Source organism: Xiphophorus hellerii, chromosome 16 (genome assembly GCF_003331165.1).
Source record: "Xiphophorus hellerii strain 12219 chromosome 16, Xiphophorus_hellerii-4.1, whole genome shotgun sequence".
Lineage (NCBI taxonomy): Eukaryota > Metazoa > Chordata > Actinopteri > Cyprinodontiformes > Poeciliidae > Xiphophorus > Xiphophorus hellerii.
Genome location: NC_045687.1, coordinates 4,211,638 through 4,223,999, shown reverse-complemented (window position 1 = coordinate 4,223,999; position 12,362 = coordinate 4,211,638). Strand labels below are relative to the sequence as shown.

At 42.7% G+C, this 12,362-nt stretch overlaps 2 protein-coding genes across 3 annotated transcripts; both read right to left on the bottom strand.

Moving 5' to 3' along the window:
* On the bottom strand, positions 1–6,252 carry LOC116735167 (claudin-4-like). Its single transcript, XM_032586832.1, has 3 exons — positions 6,135–6,252; positions 1,347–1,479; positions 1–1,043 (listed from the first exon to the last, which is right to left on the bottom strand). The coding sequence occupies exons 2-3, from the start codon at positions 1,476–1,478 to the stop codon at positions 540–542; spliced, it is 636 nt and encodes a 211-aa protein (XP_032442723.1). The 5' UTR covers position 1,479; positions 6,135–6,252; the 3' UTR covers positions 1–539.
* Positions 6,253–6,861: 609 nt separating this feature from the next.
* LOC116735166 (claudin-4-like) lies at positions 6,862–9,946 on the bottom strand. Of its 2 annotated transcripts, none has more exons than XM_032586831.1 (3): positions 9,868–9,946; positions 8,890–9,032; positions 6,862–7,901 (listed from the first exon to the last, which is right to left on the bottom strand). In XM_032586831.1, the coding sequence occupies exons 2-3, from the start codon at positions 9,019–9,021 to the stop codon at positions 7,398–7,400; spliced, it is 636 nt and encodes a 211-aa protein (XP_032442722.1). In that variant the 5' UTR covers positions 9,022–9,032; positions 9,868–9,946; the 3' UTR covers positions 6,862–7,397. The 2 variants fall into 2 exon arrangements, with proteins under 2 accessions (XP_032442722.1, XP_032442721.1); XM_032586830.1 differs by having other exon boundaries at positions 8,890–9,022.
* Positions 9,947–12,362: the final 2,416 nt, after the last annotated feature.

Sequence of the window (12,362 nt, the reverse complement as noted above, 5' to 3'; positions counted from 1 at the left end):
TTCTGTGTTTGATTCATTTTATTCCTTTATATGAAAACATTTGTATCTGGCAAAGCTTTAATGATCTATGCTGATCATTGTAAAGAAACAAAAATAGAACAAACCAACTTATAGTAAATGTTTCGTCAGTAGAAAGCAATGCAGAAGCTGAAGAGTATCTGAGAAACACACTCATAAAATTATTTCCCGAGGCCCATTTGGTTGGGAGCTTTGTATAAATGAATACAAAACAAAATGAAATGACAGAGAAGTGGACAGGATTATATAAGCAAACACAATTGTCATTTAAGTTGTCTTGGAAAAATTGTGACTGAAATCTTATTTTCCTGCAGAAAGACTTTTGCATCTTGCACCTTGTTTATGCGTATGTTTTTAAACTTACATTTTAAGCAACATTTCAAAATGTTGGAAATGAACATGTACAAACTACAATCCTTCAAGCACCAACAAATAAAATTATGTTGTCGTCTTCATGGTTTTTATCAACTCTACTCCCTTGTCTGCCTGTCTATTGGACACCAGCCCCTTCCATAAAACCTCTAAATTACAACGTCGTTTGGACCTGAAGCTCTGTTGCTGTAGTACTTGGTGGTTGTATTAGAGCTGCTGGATCTGGGTCTGCTGAAGCAGCAGAGCAGAACTCCAGTCAGGATCAATATCACACCGGCTGCCCAGCCGATATAGATACACACTCCCGGCTCTCTCTTCTGGGAATTCAGGAATATAGGGTTGTAGAAATCTCTTATTACGTTATGTGCCACCCGGCTGACTGGGATGATCACCAGCAGGCCGGCCAGCATCAGGCCCACTGCGGCCATCAGGCTGAGTTTGGGCTTGGTGTCTTCGTTCTGAACACATGCGGTGAAGTCAGCACCCAAAAACAAGATGAGGAGGCTGAGCCCACAGAGGACGCAGCTGATGACGATCATGGCGCGGCTAGCCTGAAGGTCAGAGGATAGTACCAGAAAGGAGTCGTACACTTTGCACTTCATCTGTCCAGTTCTTTGCGTCACGCAGTTCATCCATAGACCTTCATAAATCACCTAAAGACACAGAAACAAAATATTAAATATGTTCTATATTTTCTATATATTAAATCAAATAGACATTGAATTTATTTCTGTTTCCTAAATGGCAGAAACTTTGTAGACTTCTTTGGGAATGAAATGACTCATTTACCAAACATGGGCTGAAAGGCCACTCAGAGAGGAAGACGCCATCAGCACCATGAAAAGCCAGATTAGTGTTCGTTGGTGCAAACCATAAAAGCTACCTAAACATAACTATGATAATTTCAACCATAACAAGCCTTTTGATTGTCTCTATTTAACACAATATATAGTTACCTGTGTAGTAACAATGTTTGCTCCAATGAATGTAGTAATTTTCCACTGAGGACCGGTGCAACACCCGATGACCCCAATCAGGCCGAGGGCTCCAAGGGCCACACAAACCATCTGAACTGCTGAGGATCTCATTCTGCAAAAGATAACAGCAGAAAGCAAATAATTAAAGAAATTACTGCAATATATTCTCTGGCTTTGGTAACAATCAACCATCCATTGTCCATCCATCCATCCATCCATCTTCTTCCGCTTATCCGGGGTCAGGTCGTGGGGGTAGCAGCTTCAGAAGGGAGGCCCAGACTTCCCTCTCCCCGGCCACTTCTTCCAGCTCCTCCGGGGGAATCCCAAGGTGTTCCCAGGCCAGCCGAGAGACATAGTCCCTCCAGCGTGTCCTGGGTCTTCCACGGGGCCTCCTCCCGGTGGGACGTGCCCGGAACACCTCACCAGGGAGGCGTCCAGGAGGCATCCTGACCAGATGCCCGAGCCACCTCAACTGGCTCCTCTCGATGTGAAGGAGCAGCGGCTCTACTCCGGGTCCCTCCCGGATGACTGAGCTTCTCACCCTATCTCTAAGGGAGAGCCCAGCCACCCTACGGAGAAAACCCATTTCGGCCGCTTGTATCCGCGATCTCGTTCTTTCGGTCATGACCCAAAGCTCATGACCATAGATGAGGGTGGGAACGTAGATTGACCGGTAAATCGAGAGCTTCGCTTTTTGGCTCAGCTCTCTCTTCACCACAACGGACCGGTACAGCGCCCGCTTGACGGCAGACGCTGCGTCAATCCGCCTGTCGATCTCCTGCTCCCTTCTTCCCTCATTCGTGAACAAGATCCCAAGATACTTGAACTCCTCCACTTGGGGCAGGACACCCCCACCTCCATCGACCCGGAGAAGGCACTCTACCCTTTTCCGGCTCAAGACCATGGCCTCGGATTTGGAGGCACTGATTGCCATCCCAGCCGCTTCACACTCGGCTGCGAACCGCTCCAGCGAGAGCTGCAGATCACTTCCTCATGGAGCCAAAAGGACCACATCATCTCCAAAAAGCAGAAATGAGATCCCAAGGCCACCAAAACGGATCCCCTGAACACCTTGGCTGCGCCTAGAAATTCTGTTCATAAAATTAATGAACAGAATCGGTGACAAAGGGCAGCCTTGACGGCGTCCAACCCTCACCTGAAACGAGCCCAACTTACTGCCGGCAATGCGGACCAGACTCTGACACCGGTCATACAGGGACCTGACAGCCCGTATCAAAGGGCCCGGTACCCCATACTCCCGGAGAACCCCCCACAGGGCTCCCCGAGGGACACGGTCGAATGCCTTCTCCAAGTCCACAAAACACATGTAGACATGTTGGGCGAACTCCCATGCACCCTCCAGGACCCTGCTGAGGGTGTAGAGCTGGTCCAGTGTTCCACGACCAGGACGAAAACCACACTGCTTTTCCTGAATCCGAGGTTTGACTATCCGACTGACCCTCCTCTCCAGGACCCCTGAATAGACCTAGCCAGGGAGTCTTAAGAGTGTGACCCCCTATAAATGGAGCACACCTTCCGGTCCCCCTTTTTGAACAGGGGGACCACCACCCCAGTCTGCCAATCCAGGGGAACTGCCCCCGATGTCCATGCGATATTGCAGAGCAACGTCAGCCAACACAACCCTACAACATCCAGAGCTTTAAGGAACTCCGGGCGGATCTCATCCACCCCCGGAGCCTTGCCACCGAGGAGGTTTTTAACCACCTCAGCGACCTCGTCCCCAGAGATTGGAGAGCCCAACCCAGAGTCCCCAGACTCAGCTTCCTCAATGGAAGGCATGTTGGTGGGATTGAGTAGGTCTTCGACGTATTCTGCCCACTGGCCCACAACATCCCGAGTTGAGGTCAGCATCACACCATCCCCACTATAAACAGTGTTGGTGCTGCACTGCTTCCCCCTAATGAGACGCCGGATGGTGGATCAGAATCGCCTCGAAGCTGTACGGAAGTCTTTCTCCATGGCCTCTCCAAACTCCTCCCACACCAGAGTTTTTGCCTCAGTAACCACCAGAGCCGCATGCCGGTACCCATCAGCTGCTTCCGGGGTCCCACAGGCCAAAAAGGCCCGATGGGACTCCCTTTTCAGCCTGACAGCATCCCTCACCGAAGGTGTCCACCAACGGGTTCGAGGGTTGCCGCCGCAACAGGCACCGACAACCTTGTGGCCACAGCTCCGATCGGCCGCCTCGACAATGGAGGCACGGAACATGGTCCACTCAGACTCCATGTCCCCCACCTCCCCCGGAACGTGTTTGAAGTTTTGCCGGAGATGGGAGTTAAAGCTCCGTCTCACAGGTGATTCTGACAGACGTTTCCAGCAGACCCTCACAACATGTTTGGGCCTGCCAGGTCTGACCGGCATCCTCCCCCACCACCGGAGCCAACTCACCACCAGGTAGTGGTCAGTGGACAGCTCCACATCTCTCTTCACCCGAGTGTCCAAGACATGCGGTCGCAGATCCGATGAAACGATGACAAAGTCGATCATCGAACTGCGGCCTGGGGTGTCCTGGTGCCAAGTGCACGTGTGGACACTCTTATGCTTGAATATGGTGTTCGTTATGGACAATCCATGACGAGCACAGAAGTCCAACAACAGAACAACGCTCGAGTTCACATCGGGGGGGCCGTTCCTCCCAACCACGCCCCTCCAGGTCTCACTGTCATTGCCCACGTGAGCGTTGAAGTCCCCCAGCAGAACAAGGGAATCCTCCAGGGGGGCACTCTCCAGTATCCCCTATAGGGACTCTAAGAAGGGTGGGTATCTGAACTGTCATTCGGCCCGTAAGCACAAACAACAGTCAGGACCCGTCCCCCCACCCGTAGGCGGAGGGAGGCTACCCTCTCGTTCACCGGGGTAAACCCCAACGTACAGGCGCCGAGATGGGGAGCGACAAGTATGCCCACTCCTGCTCGACGCCTCTCACCTTGGGCAATTCCAGAGTGGAAGTATGTCCAGCCCCTCTCAAGGAGACTGGTTCCAGAACCAGAGCCATGCGTCGAGGCGAGACCGACTATTTCTAGCCGGAACCTCTCAGCCTCACCCACTAGCTCCGACTCCTTCCCCACCATAGAGGTGACATTCCACGTCCCAAGAGCCAGCTTCTGCAACCGAGGATCGGACCGCCAGGGTCCCCTCCCTCTGCTGCCACCCATCACACAATGCACCCGACCCCTTTGGCCCCTCTCACGGGTGGTGGGCCCATGGGAGGGGGGACCCATGTTTCCTCTTCGGGCTAAGCCCGGCCAGGTTCCATGGGAAAAAGCCCGGCCACCAGACGCTTGCCGTCATGCCCCCCCTCCAGGCCTGGCTCCAGGGTGGGGCCCCGGTGACCCGCGTCCGGGCGAGGGACCAAGAAGTCCAATGTTTAAGCACTCTCTAGCACTTTGCCGTGTCCGAGTATTTATTTTGTGTGTACATGTGCCCGTACAAAAATAAAGTTTTGCCTCTTTAAAAATGTATTACAAATTCCTAATATCGAAGTAACTTCTATTCTCATGGCATCCAAAGAGGAGGTGTCTTCCTCAACAAATTAGTGCTCATCTGTGTATGTGTAAGAAAGTAGATTTTTGTTTGTTTTATTTCTTTCATTTAGTCTCTTATTGAGCGTTGGGTCACTCGGGTGATGGGATGATGATGGGATCATTCTGGGGGATCCTGCGTCGTTTCCAGGCCATAAGGAATATATGCACCCTGTACTCCTGCTAGTGGAACGCCAATGCCTGATCCAGCAGACAGCAGGAAGGGCCAGGCTACATTTGGTAGCCTATATTTCAGAACCCACAGAGACAATGGAGACGGACAGCAATTGTTACAAACTTACCCCTAAACGCAAAGCAGGAAGCGTTGGAAGATTTGAAATTGTTAATGCCATGCATTCTGCGCATGTGCTCTTTCATGATGCTCAATTGGTATTAATGGACCCAAAGTGTGGTGCAATGGTGTGTGCCACACCATTGCACCACCACCATCAGCCTGAACCGTTGATATGAGGCAGGATGGATCCATGCTTTCATGTTGTTGAAATTCTGCCAAATTCTGACCCGACCGTCCGAATGTCGCAGCAAAAATCGAGACTCATCAAACCAGGCAATGTTTTTCCAATCTTCTATTGTCCAGTTTTGGTGAGTCTGTGCGAATTGTAGCCTCAGTTTCCTGTTCTTAACTGCCAGGACTGGCACCCGGTGTAGCCCATCCACCTTAAGGTCCAACGTGTTGTGTGTTCAGAGATGCTCTTCTGCAGACCTCGGTTGTAACGATTTGATTTACTGTTGCCGTTCTATCAGCTCGAACCACTCTGGCCATTCTTGTACAAACACATACATCAATGTACCTACAGTTACAAATGACCTGCAGATCAGAGCGTAAAATACGTACACACTGATTAACATAAATTAATAGTTGGAATAATTTAAGTCATTCGATTAATACGCATTATTTTTGTACTCCTTATTTTTTCTCTTAAATTGTGCAATATTATTACTTTGCTTAATTTCTCTCCACAAAATGTATCCATAAAATAAAATCCCTCCTTAAACTGATATCACATGCATGCAAGATGTCTGCAAACTTCATTTCTTTAAATTACACTTTCCTCTCAGGTCACACCTTCGCTCTCTATACTTATTAAATTTTGAATATTCTTTGGATGCAGATTCTTTTTAGCTTTAAACATCAACTTATATTTTAGCTAAATGAGTTTTTTTCTTAACATTGAAATAAGTAAAGAGGGAAGATGTTGCCTACCTTTATCAGGTGCTGCAGGTTCTTCTATTTATTCAGACTTTAAATGATATGATCATAGACTGTGAAGCAGTGATCTCTGTGTGGTTCAGTCTTCTCTTACACAACCAAATAAGGAAATTCAAAACCGTCGTGATTTTTTTTTGTTTTTTTGCATTAACAGCGGTTTCACGTTCTCAGCAAATTGTATCTTTTGGGAATTTAAGTTGTGAAATGTAACATTGTACTTCTCCTTTTTAAGATTACACGCACTGTTGCAGACTTTATGCAAAAAGCTTTTATATTTGCTGTCAAAGTTTTGTGAGCCTCACAAGATAAATATAAACATTTATCAGTATTTTAGAATTTTTAAAAATTAAATTAACTAGATTTTGATTATCTTTATACGTTTTACAAAGTAAGGAAATTCTTTGAATTGGGAGAAGTTATGCATTACCAGCAAAAACATAAATATAAGATAAAAAATTCAGACTAGTTTGCAACATCCAACAAATACTTAGCTGAGCGTTTGCACCTACATGAAGAAAACCCTCTAAATATGATTTTATGACAGATCCACCCAGACTTGTGCCTCATTTTACATTTGAAGCAACACGTTACAAAATTGTCCTAACAGCAAGTCAGAAAAACCATATTGCTGCATTTTTTTGTTAGAGAGATTATAACTTAGCTCTTTACCTTTTCTTTTTTTCCAAATTCTATATTTAAAAAATTGCTAAATTCTTTGAAATTGAATCTGTCTTCTGTGTTTTTATTCATTTTTACAAACATATCTGTATCTGACAAAGCTTTAATAATTTCTAGCGATGAGTTTACAAAATGAGAAACAAAACCAGTTTTATGAATAGAAAGTCATGCAGAAGCTTGAGAAACACAACAACAAAAATGTTTCCTGAGGCAAATCTGGTTGGTAGCAAAGAAATCATGAACATAAAATGGACTAAATAAGCAAACAAAATTGTCATTTGGGTTATTATCTTGTAACTTGCCTGTAACAATCCATGTAATATGTCATTTGGCTGCTTAGAGAAACTTCTTCATATGTCTTTTTCATTATTATGTCACAAATTTCTAGAAAAATTCATGGGAATTCAACCTTTTTGCCAGGATAGAAAAAAACCAGCTCAGAAACTGTTGGAAATAAAACTTTACAGAGCACATACCTTCCAGCACCAACTGTTACAATTACAGAAATAATAATCAGATTCAGATATTCTTAGCATATATTAGCATAAAGTATTTACAGTTTCTGGTACCACCCGGCCTCTACACGTAGTTCTTGTTTGGCGCTGAAGCGCTGTTGCTGTAGTACTTGGCGGTTCCTCCGGAGCTGCTGGATTTGGGTCTGCTGAAGCAGCAGAGCAGACCTCCAGCCAGGAGCATCATCACGCCGGCTGCCCAGCCGATATAGATGCACCCTCCCAGCTCTCTCTTCAGGGACTCGTGCACCAATTGGTTGTGGAAATCTCTCACGGTGTTGTGCGCCGACCAGCTGACCGGGATGATCACCAGCAGGCCGGCCAGCATCAGCCCCACTGCGGCCATCAGGCTGATTTTGGGCTTGACGTCTTCGTTCTGAACACATGTGGTGAAGTCGGCGCCGCAGAAGAGGACGAGGAGGCTGAGCCCACTGAGCATGCAGCTGATGATGGTCATGGCGCGGGCGGCCTGCAGGTCAGAGCCTAACTGCAACAAGGAGTCGTACACTTTGCACTGTTGCTGCCCAGTGCTCTGCTTCACACACTGCATCCACAGACCTTCTTGACTCTCCTACACCGAAAGACGCAGAAACAGACATTTACACACACTGTTTAAAACACATTTTCTTCTCATTTTCTGTATTCCAGCAAACACTATAAAAATTTTAAGCAAGCTAGGAAAGGCCTAATGATGATGTCAGGACATTGTAGGTTTCTGATAAATTCACAAGATTTGTATTAAACAGCAGCAAGTTTGTTGCTTCATTTGGAGGAAATGGCTAGAAAGCTTGCAAATCACAGACCAACCAAACTTGAATGATGTTCTGTGGATGTTTTTGCAGCACGAGGGACTGGTGCACTCCACAAAGCCATGAGGAAATAACTATGTAGAAATGCTGAAGCAGCAATCCAAGACAGGAAGTTAAAGCTTGGGCTCCAGTGGATCTTCCAATTGGACACTGACCCAAAGTTTGCAGCCATATTAGTTATGGACCACTGCATGTGCTATACAAATACCCTGGAGCTCTGCTTGGGTTGCTAGGTAACGGGCAGAATTCCACTGGGGTTGCTAGGTAACAGGTAGTGCCTGCTGCTCTGGAATGTTTTTAGAACAACACATTTTCTAGACACCAAAAATCATGAACTTATTGCCCAAAAAACAACTGGATGGTTTTTTTTTTTAAAGCTCTTTCGGCTGTTTTCAGAAGTTGTTGAGACCAAAATGTTAATAGAAAAACGTGCAAAATGTGAATTTTCCATCATAGGTCCTATTTAAGAATGTTCAGTATGTTTAAGCCAAGAAGTGAAGATTAAAAGGCAATTTAAAAACTATTTTCTTCAATCAGTGTGGCATTTAGTAAATATAAACAGAGGTAATCCTAACTGACCTTAAATAGTAAAACCTACAATTATAATATTGAAATTATTTCCTGCTTAAACCATAAAATATTATTGCATAATTGTCGAGTAATAAAACATAAAACCTGCAAGAACATTACTTTTCTGATCATTTAAGTCATAAAATATATTGTGTTGCTCTGTGAATCATAAATGCTTACCTGCGCCGTCACAATGTTGTTTCCTATGAAGGCTGACACTTTCCAGAGAGGAAGGGCGCAGCAGACGATGACCCCAATGAGCCCCATGACCCCAAAGGCCACACATACCATCTGAACAGCTGACGATCCCATTCTGAAAAAAACTACATATATAAAAATCTGGATTTTTTTTTTTTTTTAATTTAGAATTTCTTATGCATTAAGATAAGGTTTTCTGAAGCTATTTAAAATAAAAAACAATGTTCAGAATTAATTTCTTTTGTTGCACCCATTGTTACAGTTAATCTGTGTGTTTGTCAAAAGCTTCAGCTGGATTCACTCCCTCAGACAAAACACTTATTACATGGTTTATGTCGCCACAGGATCTGTGGTTTAAGGTAACATTTTCAAATCCAAGTCATGCCCAGACAGGCCTGAGGTCTCCACCCATTACAGGCTCAGCCACGGCTTCACAACGTCCAGCAAGGGAGACAAAATTAAAAAATAATTGTAACCATTTTATGAGTATTTGATCACATCAGGTTAACAGAACTCAGACTTTTAATGCCGATGTGTGCAGAAGAATCAGCCACATTTGATTTAAACGTTAAAATATCTTGAATATACATATAAACATTAAATATTATTTTGATTAAATTGAGATTCTTTAAATCAGAAGTAGTAAATAATCACATGAAGGCTGGCACAAAAAATGTAATTAATTTCAATTAATTTATTTCGTTTTTGAACATTTTTTAATTCAGAAGTATAAAGAATCAACAACCCATATGAAGGCTGGCACAGAAAAATGTAAGTAATTTCAATTAATTTATTTAGTTTTTGAACATTTAAGGCAATTTTTGCCCAAACTGGTTGATTAAATTCCAGAGCAAAAGAGCAAAAAAAATTATCAGATTCTTTTAAATAAATACCTTTAAAAACATTTATTTCTGTAATGTTTTCTTAGTGATGTTGTTCAGATTGCATGTAAAGACTTACCTATTTGTCTTCTTTGAACGCCTGTAGAGGTTTAGAGGTTTTAGTTGAAGATGTTTCCCGATGCTCGGCCGTCTGGAAGCTGCAGTGCGAGGAAACAAACGTTACTTATAGAGGAATGGCAGGAGTAGGTGGAGCTCCACTCCAGCCAGAGAAACACAGAGGAAATATGGAGCTGAAACCAGTTCTGACCTGAACATGTTCCCCTCTTTTTCCCCTCTTTCTGGAAACAGAGGTCACAAATTTCTTGGAAAAAAAAGGAATAAAATCTCTTTCATGTTTTTATTCTGTCACAACAGTGATGCTGCGTTGTTTCTCCATTTGTGTCCATCACAAGTTGAGAAAAATTAACCACTAAGTGAATCATCTGGAAGATTGCCAGTTTTTCCCATCAGCACATCCAGTCGGCACAAACAAATCCCACGCAGGTTTCCATAGCTATCCCAGCTGCCTCCACACCTGTCTGTGTCGAAATTGATGACGAAGACGAGAAGCAGAGACCGTGAGGTCTTGACTCATCTTGTTGGTTTCATGGATCACGAGAAAGATGAATGAAGAAACAACAAGGAATGTCGGCTTTAAAAATAGACGTGTTGGTAGTTTTGCTTTGCATGACATCAAAATTAATCATTGAAAATAATCTGACAGAGAAAACAGGAAAATGGACAGATTTGGATAGAATGAGACAAATGTTCATTAATGTTCTGATTTTTAACTGTAGTAAGTCTGATTCTCACTTTGAATTAATCTAATTATTATTTTATTTAATTTATTGAGGAAACAACCAATCTGCCCAAATGGTTGGGCCAACTTCCATCCACCATTAGAGATAATTGAGAAAGTCTTTATCTACAATAAGATTTAATTTCCATCCTGTTCTTCAAATTAAAGAGTTTTCCCAACATAATTTATCTTTTTAATCATCTCAACTCAATCTGAGTTTTATAGGAAACTTTATTTTTAACCATCCTTCGCTGGATTTGAATGGTGTTTACTGACCTACATAATAAACACACAAGCTAGATTAAACCCTATAAGACGAAGTGTTGTAATATTACAACATCTTTATTTCAAACCACAAAAAGTACAAATATTGACTTTTCTTTTGTTTTTAACTGAAACTTGGAGATTAAACCTTTTTGATCAATGGTGGAACGGATTGGAACCAGTTACATTTACTGGAGTAACTTTCCTATTTTCACCAGCAATAATCTGCAGACATTGATTCTTACTTTGAATTCATCTAATTAATTCTGACATTAGACATTATTTAAAAAATAAGGGAAAAAAGACATTAAACCAGCTGGCCATGTTGTTGTGCCAACTGAATCAACCAAACAAGATAACTGGGTTGAATTTTGGTTTTTTACTCTTTGAATTGTTTGAGTCATCTCAACTCAACTTGAGTTTGGACTTTTGTAGGAAACTTTGTTTTTTGAACAATTAAAATATGGGGGTTTTATTTTTAATGTTATTGTCCTGCTACATAAACACAAGCTCACTCAAAACTCTGTACGACATTTAAATTTCAAAGAAAAAAGGAACAATGTTGAGCTTTTTTCTGCTTTTTGTGTTTTTAACCCAAACTTTGAGATTGAACCCTATTGTTCAGTCTTGGAATGCTATTAAATTAGAAATTAGCATATAATCAGAGTCGGGTTGTAAAAAGTTACTTGTAGGAGTAGTTTTACTACGCTGTACTTTTTACTTTTACTTAAGTAATATGTTCCTGACGCGTTGCTCCTTTTACTTTAGTAAAATTTCTGGATACTTTGCTTATGGAGATTAACTTCAATAAATGAAGAAAAAATAAATAAATAAAACATCAGGAGATACAGACACAACTATAGATGACATTAAACAAAATAATCTAACAAGGAAATTTTCACTGTTTTTAAAACATCTTCTAAAAGGGTTAATTCAATTTTATATAAAAAATGTTTTATTCCAGAGCAGATTTTGGAAAAACCTGACTAAATAAATAAACATGAAACCCGAGCATTTCATATCGAGTTTGTCTTGCCGAGAATACAAACACAAAAAAATCCACACAGATTGTGGAAAACAATCTGTGTTGTTTGCAGATTTTATGCTTCAAATGCTCAATGATTTCCAGCTCCCTTTTATGCAGAAATCAGCCTTTTTTAATTTTATAAAAACGTTGTTTTGTTTATAGTTGTCCAGGCAAGAGGGGAAAAATTCTATGAATATGAAAATGAATATTTATCAACTTACTGCAGGAATCTGCAAACCCCATGGTTGAGTTCAAACTAAGGTCATATATCCATAAATTAGTTTTTGACATGATGGTGCTTTGACAAACAAACCTCTTCAATGAGGGGCCGCTTAGCGTCTGGAAACCGTCTCAGTGACATCTGAGCTGATCAGGAGCAGAACTCCGACTCTCATGAATGAAACAAACTGTGTTTTCAATCATCCCTGCGATGGAGAACGTTCTACACAGAAAAGATAAAACAAACGTTCAGCTTTCTGCTGGG